The sequence below is a fragment of the Oreochromis niloticus genome, linkage group LG18 (assembly GCF_001858045.2).
Source record: "Oreochromis niloticus isolate F11D_XX linkage group LG18, O_niloticus_UMD_NMBU, whole genome shotgun sequence".
Taxonomy (NCBI): Eukaryota; Metazoa; Chordata; class Actinopteri; order Cichliformes; family Cichlidae; genus Oreochromis; species Oreochromis niloticus.
This window is the reverse complement of record NC_031982.2, coordinates 21,149,863-21,162,964: the sequence shown is the minus strand read 5'-3', so window position 1 is coordinate 21,162,964 and position 13,102 is coordinate 21,149,863. Positions and strand designations below refer to the sequence as shown.

Sequence of the window (13,102 nt, the reverse complement as noted above, 5' to 3'; positions counted from 1 at the left end):
TGTGCCACTCAAGTCACTGTTACGTATTTGCATAAGGAGGAGACTATAAATGAGTAACGGTTTAGGAAACGCCTTCCCAGGCGCACTCCGCGGATGCTGATAGAAACAAGATATATTCCAGATCGGCGACAGTGCTCTGGTACTTAAAGACACAAACAAGATGGCCTATAGATCAGGTCCACATTCCTCTTACCGAAAGATGTTCGGCGGGGAGAAAACCGCCGTAAGGTCCAACTACTCGAGCCGCCAGTTTTCGATCCCGGTGCGCTCCTCCCGGGTTTCCTTCGGGCTCTCCTCCACCCCGACCATATACGCGTCGAAGACCCAGAGGCTCCGGAGCAGTGCAGCCATGCCCCGGCTGGCATCCGAGAACTTGGACTTCTCCTTGTCTGACGCCATAAACTCCGAATTCATCACGAACCGCACCAACGAGAAGGCGCAGATGCAGTCCCTCAATGACCGCTTCGCCAACTACATCGAGAAGGTTCGCTTCTTGGAGCAGCAAAATAAGATCCTACTGGCGGAGCTGGAGCAGCTGCGGGGCAAAGGGACGTCCCGGGTCGGAGATCTTTACGAGGACGAGATGAGGGAGCTGAGACGCCAGGTGGACCAGCTCACCAACGAAAAGGCCCGCGTGGAAGTTCACCGGGATAACCTGGGGGACGACATCGACAGGCTGAGAGAGAAGTAGGAGGCGTGGCACTTTTCTGTCCTCAACTCCATGTATTGTTTCTTTTGTTGTCTAGACCTGTTATTCAGCTCTGGTACATTACAGAAATCTTTATTAGTTAGAGCCTAAACAGACTGTGTATAGAGTGAGAGTATGTAAACATAAATTCTTACCCTGCACTGCGCAAAAAGTTGTTTTTCGTGCTTAAAGGAGAAGTGATGATTTTTAAGTGTATATTTACAGTGGCTGCTGAAATAAAGGTTCTGCTTTATGCCTTTCTTTACAGGTTGCAGGATGAAATTTCCCAGCGGGAGGAGTCTGAGGCAAACATGCAGAGCTTTAGACAGGTACAGCTCTACACTGGTGACAGCAGCCAAAAACTGCAATAGATGGACATTTTGAGGGTGATAAAGAGAAGTGTCTTAGATCTCAAGGGCAGACCTACAGTGCCTCATATTCTCAGCTGTTTTTGGTTCAATTAAGGTTTAAGCAACCAAACTGATGGAAAGTGATGTGAAAGTAATCGGATAAACCTTTATCCTTAATATGAAGATTAACTTTCTCTTTTCTTTTCTGGGTGATCTCTCTCTAATTATTGCCCATGAGCTGTGGAGACAGGAATGCACTCTTCTGATGGCACAACAGCAGATTCTAGGCATGATCCAAAATAGCTGTAGAGCAGTGACTGACCCTGGACTGGTACAAAAGGCTAAGTTGTGACTGTTGAGTTAAATCAGGCCTGCAGCGAGAGGAGATCTTTTTAAGTCTGACTGGTCACAATGAATGAGCCGGACACAAGGGCAACAACAGTGTGGATCCAATGTGGTTATCAGAGCGAGAAGACAAGCCACCATGTGATCCGGCTGTCTCGTTCTGGGAGAGCATCAGCACAGAAAAATCTCACTTGTTATGGTCCTGTCAGAGATTGTTCCATATCACTGGTTTTCACAGGGATGAGTCATGCAGACAGTTTCCAAAGGTTGTCAAGGCATAAAAAGGTGAAAAAGAAAGTTGTCATCCCACCAATGTAGTTTAAATGTTAGACTCATGATGATTATATGCCTTTTAGGACTTGCTTTAAGTGATACATACGTTACACAGTCATGGCATTGTCTGTGTGAATGGGAGGAAGGAAGTCCCTGTGGTCTGCCTGAGTGGCACACTGACAACAATGCAGTGCCCACAGCCAGCTCTTGCTCAGTCAGGCAGACAGTCACTCTCTCAGCCTTGGGCTTGTTTGGGAACCCCTGCTGAATAGCACACTTTGTTTGTGGCATTAGTGCAGAGGCAAAGCTGCTTCATTTGCTGATACCTCAGTTGCCAGCCTGCCAACGCCCCAACAAAGCCATGGTGCCACAGCCAGTCTGTATGTATGATTAAGTATGATAAAACAGAAGACTGCTTTATGAACTTTATTCAGTAATGTTATAAAATGATAACAAGCAAAATTAGTTACCAGTAGGAGAACTGGAATTCCACTGGAGAAAACTGCAAGGCATTGCAGGTTAGGTTATTAATAACCTCTTTAATAATTTGTTGTGGTTCTGGGTATTCTCCAGTACTTAGAAAAAATTTCACTGAATTCTGTCCAGCCTTTTCCCACACCCAAAGAATGTCAGGCCAGCAGCTATAGAGGTTAATTTGTTTGTTTTATTGTATAGTAATCAAACTCAGGCTCCATCTGAGCTCAGGAATCATAGAGCAAAAGATAAAATAACTGTGCCAAACAAATGTAGATGAGAAAAAGTCACTTAGTTTCTTGAAATTGATTACAGTGCTTATGTGCAATATTTGAGCAAAGGTCTGCCGAATTGTATAACGACACGAGAAAACACCTACTCATCTGTTACCAACATCTGCAAGGACATGTCATGTGCCCACAGTTGATTTTCATTGGATGCATGTGTTTTTGACCTTAATCAACCATACAATGGGTCATTTTGTGCACTGGATTGTGTGAGGGCTTTTTACAGCATGTGCACAAGAGGGGTTTTTTTTCTTTGTCAGCAAGCACATTATGCATAACTCATGTCACCTTCACAAGTCACCTTATTAAGAGTCAGTGTTATCGTACAGGATGTGGACAACGCTGCCCTCGCCAGACTGGACCTGGAGCGGAAAGTGGAGTCACTCCAAGAGGAAATCAACTTCCTCAAGAAGCTGCATGATGAGGTAAGCCTTCCTTTTTTGTTGCCTAAGCTAAATCGGTCTACTGCAGAAGCACTGCACGTGTGCAGCCCGTGAGGAAAAAGGTACTTTTAGAAAAACTGGGCCAAATAGTTTGAAATATTTGTTAATCTGCTCAAGCGCCACATCAGCAGGGTTTAGTTTCAAAAGCTTTTTTAAGTCTTTAAGGCTAATTGCACAAAAGCATACAAAATAACTGTTAAAAAAAACTTCCTGTGCTAACAGTACAAACTGACTCTGCTGAATTTGCTGCAGGAAATGTTGGAGCTGCAAAATCAGATCCATCAGCAGCAGCATGTGCAGGTGGACATGGATATAGCTAAGCCTGACCTGACAGCGGCTCTGAGGGACGTCCGTCTGCAGTATGAGAACCTGGCCTCCAAAAACATCCAGGAATCAGAGGAATGGTACAAATCCAAGGTAAAGGCATTTTAGAGAAGCATATTTAACCAAGCGCAGTAACATGAACTTCAGCTTCAAAATAATCCCACATTCAACTCATGAATTTTTTATGTTTTTATAGTAATAACATCACCATTTATGTAACTAAACACCAGAACCAGTAGATATTAGGCCCAAAATTTATCAGGAAGGCCAATAAAAGACTAACAAGTGTCACTAATGTTTCTTTGTATCTGTTTGACAGGTAAAAAAGTAAGTGTTTGCTAACAAATTCACCGTATAAATGCAACATCATTTGTCCAAAATATGTGATTAGTTTTTCTTATCTTAAAAACTGATTATACATTAGAATGCTGAGAACTAGCAAGGTATAAGCAATCCTCCTTTCTGCCGTTCGAGCACTAGTGGAAAGTCAGTAACCTTAAAAGTGCCTCAGAGCACTGGTGCCGCAGTGGTAATCCCTGCAAGGCTCTGTCGTGGCTACATCTTTCATAATTTACACACTTCATGAAAACTGCCGTACTCCCATCTCCTTCAGCCTCTGACTCATCATTTATTGAAGAGTTGATTTCTCATTTTTTCCTTCTCTTCCTCTGTCTCTCCTCTCTGTTTGTCACTGTGATTACCAGTTTGCTGACCTCACTGAAGCTGCAGCTAGGAATAATGAAGCTCTGAGAGTGGCCAAACAGGAGTCCAATGATTACAGACGCCAAGTTCAGGCACTTACTTGTGAAGTGGATGCCCTGAAAGGAACTGTGAGTTTGCAGTTTTTGGCTGCAATATAGAAGATACAGAATATATATAAAAATATTCAACATTTGTAAAACTGGAAGCAAAGGGGGAAAAAACTGAGCACAAGTTCAGAAAATTAACTTGAACTTTTACTGCAAAAGCGTCTTTTGTTCTGTCTTGGCTGCCATCCCAGAATGAGTCCTTGGAGCGCCAGATGAGGGAGATGGAGGAGAACTTCTCCTTGGAGACGAGCGGGTACCAGGACACCATCAGCCGTCTGGAGGAGGACATTCACAACATGAAGGATGAGATGGCCCGTCACCTCCGCGAGTACCAGGACCTGCTAAATGTCAAGATGGCTCTGGACATTGAGATTGCCACCTATAGAAAGCTGCTGGAAGGAGAGGAGAGCAGGTGATGGGAGAAGCATTTTCCGAAATGCAGTAATCTGCAATACAGATATGAACACTCATTTGATTCAAGATTCAAGATGCTGATCTTAATTAGTGAGCTGTATTTTCTCTGTCTGCAGAATCTCCACCCCCTTGCCAAACTTCTCATCTCTTAACCTGAGAGGTAAGATTCTCCGTGCTTATTTTTACAGTTGGAATTACAGTTTTTGCCAGTTTCTAACGATACTTCTCTGTCTTAGAAACAATGGTTGACTCCAAACCACTTATCGAAACCACAACAACCAAGAAAGTCCTCATCAAGACCATTGAGACCAGGGATGGTCAGGTAGAATACGCTTAAAGAGATCTTTCACTTCATACAGGCACATACAGATATATCCCTGCTCAACATCTTTTCTCTCTCCCTCTGCACCCTTGTTCAGGTGATCAACGAGTCGACCCAGAACCACGATGACATGGACTAATAATGTCCTTGTCTTTACCAAACCACCAACAAAAAGCAATAAGAAGAAACACATTTCACTCGGGCTACAAGCAAGCAAACAAGCCAACAACACACAAAAAGCAAACAGCTTCGAGAAGTGCCTTTGTATGTGGTGATCCAGTAAGCCTGTTAGTTGACACAGACTGTATTTTGCTTCCTTGGCCGCAGCAAGTATTTTGTCACAGTTGTTTAGACACAATAATGAAGTCAGCACAACACAGCAGTTCTCACTGAGGCCTACAAAAATCTATCTTTGTAACCAAAGTAGTATTTTTGATCAATATAGCATGCACTTACCAGAAAAACTGTATGCTAAAGATGTCACAATTGCCTGTATGCAGCAATAAACCATGAAGACTGTTACTCGCTACTGTGCACAAGGTGTAATACTTGTAAGGCTGGAGTGCATTATTGTTATAAAGTATAAAAATACTTTATACCTAATGCTATACATATAAAGCATTATGTAAAAAACAATCTCTTTTATCTGATTTTAAGCAACGCAAACCGTCAAAGTGTCCTTGAGGCTAAGAAGTGAACTTGAATAGTAAGTCCGATAAAAATATTTTTTGCAAAGTAAGTTAAGTTATTATGATTTAATTTAAATTATGCTTCTGAAAATCAAAGTAAGACTCCAAACATGATAAACACATTTTTTTCATGCTAAATATGTGTGGCATAGGGAATAAATAATAAAAAATAACCCTAACTATTAGGTTGTTAGTTTAGTTAATTTATTCTGCATATATTATGCACATTTGGATGCTTCCATATCATCGCTTAAAGAAGAACCTTAATGAATACATTCAGCTTGGATTCAATAGAACACAAAGAAACAACTCAATCATTGAGAGGAACATTTTCAATATTTGTGAAATTTGTTGTTTTTAAAAAAGAAATTGCACAAATGTTTGTGCAGTTACGTATTGATGGACAGTTATCCCACACACTAACTCCTGTTATTGTGATGCTGTGATAATTTACTACTGCCTTACTAAGCATAAGGATTCCTCTCAGGTCGTGATGATTTGGTTATCATACAAGCAGTATTGATGGAGACATTATATACCTATAATGTTTATCAGCGACTATTTTACTAATTTTACTATTTTACTATTTTACATCCAGAGACAGTTCATATTCAGGGGCTTCAGTGAGGTCTTTGGATTCAACTAATCACACCCTACCACCTTTGTTCGAAAAGTATTTACACGTGAAAAAGGAATCAGTGTAATGGAGATAGCTCTCAGTATACTAGAAATACACAAAAGTTAATGATATGCAATAAAGGAAAGAAAGAAAACCCCAGTGACCTGAGCAAATAGCAGCATAACTAAGGGATGGTTTAGGATCACGTGACCCAACCCAAACTATAAGCTTTGTGAAAAAATAAAGTTTTACGTTGAATTTTAAATGTATGAATGTAAGTAGGGTATTTGTCTCCGAAATCCAGACTGAGAGTTTGTGCCTTAGGGGAGGGGCCTGAAAGCTGAAGGCTCAGCCAGTAAGCCTGCAATCTGAGAGTGAAGTCCTCTCTTAGTTACTATACTATGGTAACTATAGTATAGTGCTGTAGTGCCTGTAACACATAACAGAGATATTTTTAAGCATAACAAAAGTTTTATTTTTACTTTTGATAATCAACTAACGGCATTTATTTACTGCGGCATCTTTTTTATTGCACCTTTTATTAACACAACAGGTACCACACGACCTATTGGCCTTTTAATATAGTAAAATCAAATTAGTTAGAACAATGTGCCTTTGGAACACAGGAGTGATGGCTGCTGCAAATGTGTTTGTTAATCCCTACATATGAATAAAGTCTAATACAACATTCACTAATACAATAGAATCTGAGATTATTTTAAAGCTGCTGTTTCCAAAATAAAGAAATAGTATTGGACTAAACTTTTAAGTTAAGGTGGACTTCTTCTTCTTCTTTTTTTTAGGCTCTGAAAAAATAATTAAAAATCTAAAATTATGCGACAGTTATGTGTCATCTGCTGATAAAAGTCGTGTGATATGATCAAAAGCTCTGGTCTGGTTGAGGCCGGGATAGGATCGACTACAACATATATGAAGTAAATATAACAAAACTACACACAGTTAATCTTAAAATTAGACCTTAACATTTAATGACACATTTTAATTTATGAAGTGTAACTTAAGGATCATCTACTTTAATGTTAGTGAAACTACACTTTTTTTCTTACGAGTGAAATATAATATTCTGTACCCCCAGGACATATCTGGCAGGTATAGTTACTTCAGACTGGGATTTCAGGTCACCTTATAACATGAAGCCGTTAACACGAGCTCCATCTCATTCAGCCACAGTGTTACATAATAGTTTTTCAATGGGGTCACTGTGGTGCAAGTATAATGAGGTCAACTGATTTCAGTCCATTAAGTATCCAGACTCCTGCAGCAGACTGTTTTTTCACTGTGACACTGATGCTTCCCTAATCATGTGTGTTGGTCTTCGATCACAAACATATAATATGTTTGAATAAGTGTGGTAACTCATTTTAATTTCAGCTTAAAATCATAGTTGGTTAATATGTAGCTTATGAGCTTTGGATTTTCATTTAAATTAATTAGTGAAAGTTAAACTTCGTGTAACAATCATTGACCCATGGTTCTAATTAAAAACTGATAGAAATGCTGCTGCAAATGTAAAAAGTGATTGAGACAACTGCACCCCTCTTCCCTCCGGTTAATTATTGAAGTAGCCAGGAACTACACCTTCATTTTCTTGACCACGCCCAAATCTCGCGATCACTTTTCGCAGATGGGCCTCTATTAAAAGGCGCCTGTGACGAAGGGAATCTACAGGTAATTTGTGATGATGCAATTAACATTTATGTCAGCGCAGCTAAATCTCTGCTGGTTTTAACAGCTCGGGATACCTTGCTGGTTTATTGTTGCCGCTTGTTTTCGCCTCCCTGTCCCGGGAGATCCGCGCTTTTGTTGACAGAGGAGGAACTTTAGATGACGTGTCTTTCGGAGGAAACAGAAAACGAGGAAGATGCAGACACGGTCCGGTCAAAGTGCGGAGTTTTCTTTCTTTTGAATATAACTTTACGATGAAGTCCCAAGCTTACAGCTGAAGTGCATGTTTTTCACTGTTGGCCACTTTCAACAGGTTTTGGGTAAAATGAAATTCAGAGTAACCGTTTCCAACTGAGCCGTTTAACTTTCAATTAGCGATGGGCTCGGTGACTTCTGCTCTAACTAGGACGAGGAACGCGTTGGTGAAAGTCGGCTCAGAGCCGGAGAACCATGACCCGGAGAGAAGCCAGTCCGCTCCGGAGTCGGACCGAGCCAATAGCAAAGCCAGGAAAAGGGCAACACGGTTCAACGTTTCTAACCAGACCGCACGGCAGAGCTCCCGGCAGTCGCTGTCCGAGGTCCTGAGCAGACAGGACTCCGACAGAGCCAAACAGAGTTCAAAGAAAAAGGCTTTCGAGAGTCCACACAGCGGTGAGTTATACAGCATGCGATTGCTTTCCGACATAATAGCACATAACAAGGAGAAGTTGTGGAGAACAACACATACTAGTGCCACTTTAAGAGCCAGACATAGTACAGTTTACCCAGTTATATTTATGCAAATACACTTTAACTTCTCTAAATTTCACACAGAATTACTTTGCTTTCCACTTATTTGACAACTACAAAACACATGTGGAGTTTATAAAAGATCGCGCCTAACTAAATATAATATATGTAATTATATAATATAGTATATAATATATAATATAAAGTTAGCAGCCGGAGCCAATCTATATAGTGAGTACTGGATGTGAATACTTCTTCTATCACTCTTTAAGACACAGAGAAGCGCAGGTGGAAGTAGTGAAATTAATGATGGCTCAGTTCAATTACAAGACCTAATGAGCCAGGTGTACAATAGCAGAACAATTTGGATGCTAATTTAAATTGCAGCTGCACTTATTAATGTCATTGATTACACCTGTGGTTTTCTTGCCAAAAGTTAATCCTTGAGGAGGGTCGAGTAACACGTAGCAGATGTGGAAGTTTTTTAAAACAAGCAGTGACCATGACACAAGATAAATACTCCACATAACTGAAGGTCTGGCATTCAGGGTCTTGCAGCATGACTTTCTAATAGGACTACTGTGAAAGGCTTATGTCACTGAAATGGTTTTAATAACAGTTATTATATAATTTCCTCATGCTTCATACATTCACCATAGCACTGATAGTGGCCCTTTTGCTTCTTCTTTGGAAGCGTTAGGCTCATCTTGTATTTAATAAGCGAAGTATCTAGAGCTGTACTTAGAAAACCACTGACATGCAGTAATCACTGAGGTTTGGTCATGAGTGCCGTGTACTGCACACTCTGTTGAAAGGTGGGAATGATGTTTTGATGAATGCCAGTAAAAGTAAGTGACCGCTCCATAGATCAGGTTAGCTATTTCATTAATAGAATTTCTCAGGTTCATTTCATGTGAAAGCAACATCTCTCTCTTTGTGTGTGTGTGTGAGTGTGTGTGTGTGTGGGTGCGTGGTGGGGTGGGGGGCATCCTGGCTTTTGTGTTACTTTATACTGCAGATCTCTGTGGTTCATTTCATGGATTTTTTTTAAATAGATGAGAGCAACTGGTCACTTCAGAGGATCGTGTGAATATCCTGCTGACAAAAGGTATTCACTGAATGAATGCTGAGCTCTTTGAAGACCAGGCTCAATGCAGCATATCTCCACTACCAAAGCATCTCTTTGATGTTTGAGATGCCCCCCCCCCCGACTGAAATAAACAAAACTAACAGTCCTATCATTTTATGTTAACCCTGCAGTTTGGCAGTTATGTGTTTCAGCTGAGATATACAACATGCACAAATGTACAAAGTCTTGCTGAAGCTGCTTGTGCTGTCTGGTTAATGCCTACTCAGCTCTGCAGAGGTGTGTGAATCTGCATTGAGTTAATGAACATGTTCTAAACATGAATGAGCTGTGTGGGTTTTTTAATGGTTTTGACCTTTATTTTGTTCAGCACTTCTCTCAGCTAATCCTGTTTATCTTCACCTTGCTCTACCGCTGCCATCTCTAGTTACAACTCCCTGCATATCTGTCCTCGAGGGAAATTCCTCTCCCTGATTGGCTCCTTAAATATCACCTGTATTGGGCAGTTTCCATGACCATATGACAGTGTAGACTCCCACTGAGTTTCCTTCCTGATGAGACCACACACAGACAAACCCCATGATTAATATGGACAGATCAGTACCAAAACAGCTTCTACCATGACTACGCAACATGTGTTCCAGGAATTATTTTACAGCCAGCCATACAGTCACGTGCATGTGATGCTGAAGAACTGCAATTACCCTTCGGATTTTATGACTAGCACAAAAAATAGGTCATAAGATTTTAAGTGGTGTTAAAGGGGGTGGAGCTGCTCTTGTAGCATACATCAGTCATATTACATAAAGGAGTCAAGTTGTGTTTATGATTGTAGGTTTTCAAAGATTTAACCTGATTTGTAGAAGAGAAAAAAGCTGATTTTCCTATAATGACATTCTAATTAAAGAAGAAAGCACTCGCTTCCAAATGTAGAAGTCCATAAGTAATTGCTGTGATATTTTTTTTGTTTATGGACAAGAAATTCTTGGAAAATATAGAGCTTTTATTTAACATGAATGTGGTATTTAATTTAAATGTACACTCACCTACCACTTCATTAGGTACACCTTGATTGTACTGCGTTTGACCCACTCTTGCCTTCAGATTTGTCTTAATTTTTCATTGCATAGATTCAACAAAGACCTTGAAACACTAATCAGATATTTCGGACATACTGACATGATGACATCACACAGTTGGTGCAGGTATGATTGTGAGTCTTCTGTTCCTCCACATCCTGCTCTATTTTTCAAGAAAACTAGTTCGAGATGATTTGAGTTCTGTGACATGGCGTGTTATACTGCTGCAGGCAGTCATCAGAAGATTTGTACACTATGCACATAAAGGGATGGATGTGGTCAGCAACAATACCCAGGTGTGCCAAAAAATTACCTCCCACACCATTACACCCCCACCACCAGCCTGAACTGTTGATACGAGGCAGGATGGATTCATACTCATATATTCTGACACGGCCATCTGAATGTTGCAGCAGAAATTGATACTTATCAGTCCACACAATGCTTTCCAGTCTTCTCTTGTCCACCTTTGGTTACAGCCTCAGGTTTCTGTTCTAGGCTGATAGGAGTACTGCAGCCCATTTGCTTTATGTCATGAACATGCCTTGTGTTCATAAAATGCTTTTCTCCATGCCTTGGTGGGATCGAGTGGTTGCTTGCGTTATTGTTGACTTACTATCACCTTGAAGCAGTCTAGCCAATCTTATCTGACCTTTGGCATCAACAAGGCATTTTTACCCAGATAACTGCTGCTTACTAAAAATCTTCTCTTTTCTCTATAAACCCTAGAGATGGTTATTAAAGAAAATCCCGGTAGCTCAGCAGTATTTGAAATACTCAAATCAGTTTCTCTTAAATCATCTTTTTCCTCATTTTGGTGGTCATTTCGACCTTCAGCTGGTCATCTTGACCATGTCTGCATCATAGTCGCCACTATGATATCAGCTGATTTGATATTTCCATTAATGGGCAGTTGAACAGATGCACCTAATAAAATGTCTGGGGAGTGTATGTTCTAATCTTTCATCCTCCCAGCTCTGCGTCACTGTAGAGTGCAAGGAAAAGATGAAGAGAGAAGGGATTAATTAGGAACCACAGACTACTTTACATGTAGCTGATGTTCAGTGGAAAAGTTGGCAACACTAAACTGTCATTGCTCCCCACTGTGCAACTAATGTGCATTTATCTGTATTAGTGGTGCAAGTGTGTAGGTCAGGGAGGGGTATTAAAAATGTCCAGTTTAAAAAGTGGTGTCTGAACTTCACACCATTTGTGGTTAAACTTTTAATAGTCAGTTATAATCTCTCCTTACTGTCTCAAAAGTATTAAATGGTTTAATCAAAGCCGTTTGCTGTTATTTAGTAGGAAAAGCAGTAGTTAAAAAGTACAAAAAAAATTCTGTCTGTTTACTAACTCTAGTTTTAAAGTATTCAGTTTAGTATTTGAGAACTAATAAGCAAATATTAATTTTTGTTTCTCCTGCCAACACTGAGGATTTTTCTGTCATGCAGTCTGTCCAAATTCAGTTTCCTTTGTGACCAGTGCACCACAGCTTGCACAGTCTGCTCTGTCTCCAAATTGTGAAGAAACTGGACTTGACTTTTTCATAAAGTGCAGAACTGCTGTGGTTTTCACGCTGTGTCCAAATAACGCAGATTAGTCGCTTTGGTCTGTCGGCGCAACGATGTCTGGGATGTGAAAGATGTCTGCCTCTAATCAAAAGGATTACATTTGTTTGCCCTGCTGACCTTACTCTCACCAAACTAGTTTTGCCTCTTTGATATGGAACCATGCTGGTGCAAAAATCATTAGCTAAAACTGTGGACTCTGTTTCTTAAGACTGCTTTTCCTTGTTCTCTTCAGGGTCTTGGTGCAGGAGGAATCAGATGACAGCTCATGGAGCTCTCTGTTTTGTCAGCTCATTTCCCTCAGCTTTGCAACACAGGCTAACATTACCCTTAAAGGTGCCTCTAATGAGTATTTAGCAGGGGAAAAGACAAGCTCCCTTGCACCCAGTGTGTCTTAATTACATGAGTGTGTCACTGTGGTGACAGCGGTGTTGGGACTGACAAAGTGTATGTCATTCCGCAGTCTAGGGGAGATCTTTAATGAGCTTGTTTTTCCGTGTGATCGCGCAGTTGTTGTCAAGAATTGTGATGTGCTACTGGGACAGATTACGAAATCCAAAAGTTTCAAAACTGATCAAATAAAATGACGGTAAATTTGAAGTATCCAGAAAAAATCTCATGCAACTATAATTCAGCAAGTAATTGTATTGGTTAAAAAAAAAATCATCATATATTTTAGTTATATACAACGAGACACACAGAAACAAAAAGTGTTTTTTTGGTTGGTGTTGTTTAAACATCAATTTAGTACAACAGACTGCTTTTAAGCCCTTTAGTTTGTCCCCAGCTTCCCTTTATCTTCACCACTAATTAAAGTCTTTGAGTGATGGCCTGTCCTGTTGTTTGATGGCCTGATCAAAGGTTGAGCAATAGTTCATGATTAATGGACATCAGCAAAGCAAGCAGGTGTGTTTCT

At 40.4% G+C, this 13,102-nt stretch overlaps 2 protein-coding genes across 4 annotated transcripts in view; both read left to right on the top strand.

Moving 5' to 3' along the window:
* LOC100710451 (vimentin A2) lies at positions 1-5,256 on the top strand. The gene is made up of 9 exons (XM_003438066.5): positions 1-687; positions 957-1,017; positions 2,747-2,842; positions 3,113-3,277; positions 3,889-4,014; positions 4,185-4,405; positions 4,524-4,567; positions 4,644-4,729; positions 4,827-5,256. Exons 1-9 carry the CDS (start codon positions 161-163, stop codon positions 4,866-4,868), a joined length of 1,368 nt encoding a protein of 455 aa, XP_003438114.1. The 5' UTR covers positions 1-160; the 3' UTR covers positions 4,869-5,256.
* Positions 5,257-7,733: 2,477 nt separating this feature from the next.
* pde1cb (phosphodiesterase 1C, calmodulin-dependent b) overlaps positions 7,734-13,102 on the top strand; it is a 102,833-nt gene continuing 97,464 nt past the window's right edge. The window contains exons 1-2 of one of the 3 annotated variants that reach the window (XM_005476501.4): positions 7,734-7,941; positions 8,130-8,374. In XM_005476501.4, coding sequence (XP_005476558.1) covers positions 7,883-7,941; positions 8,130-8,374 — 304 coding nt within the window. In that variant the 5' untranslated portion in view covers positions 7,734-7,882. Of the gene's footprint in view, positions 7,942-8,098; positions 8,375-13,102 lie in introns of all 3 variants that reach the window. The other 2 variants (XM_019347989.2, XM_025900612.1) reach the window with 2 other exon arrangements.

What these genes read in the sequence shown, in the direction of transcription:
- LOC100710451 (XM_003438066.5), top strand. Translation starts at nt 161, where the DNA reads ATGGCCTATAGATCAGGTCCACATTCCTCTTACCGAAAGATGTTCGGC. An exon ending in AGGAATGGTACAAATCCAAG is followed by an intron (nt 3,278 to 3,888) that starts GTAAAGGCATTT and finishes TGTGATTACCAG; the next exon opens with TTTGCTGACCTCACTGAAGC. An exon ending in CTGGAAGGAGAGGAGAGCAG is followed by an intron (nt 4,406 to 4,523) that starts GTGATGGGAGAA and finishes CTCTGTCTGCAG; the next exon opens with AATCTCCACCCCCTTGCCAA.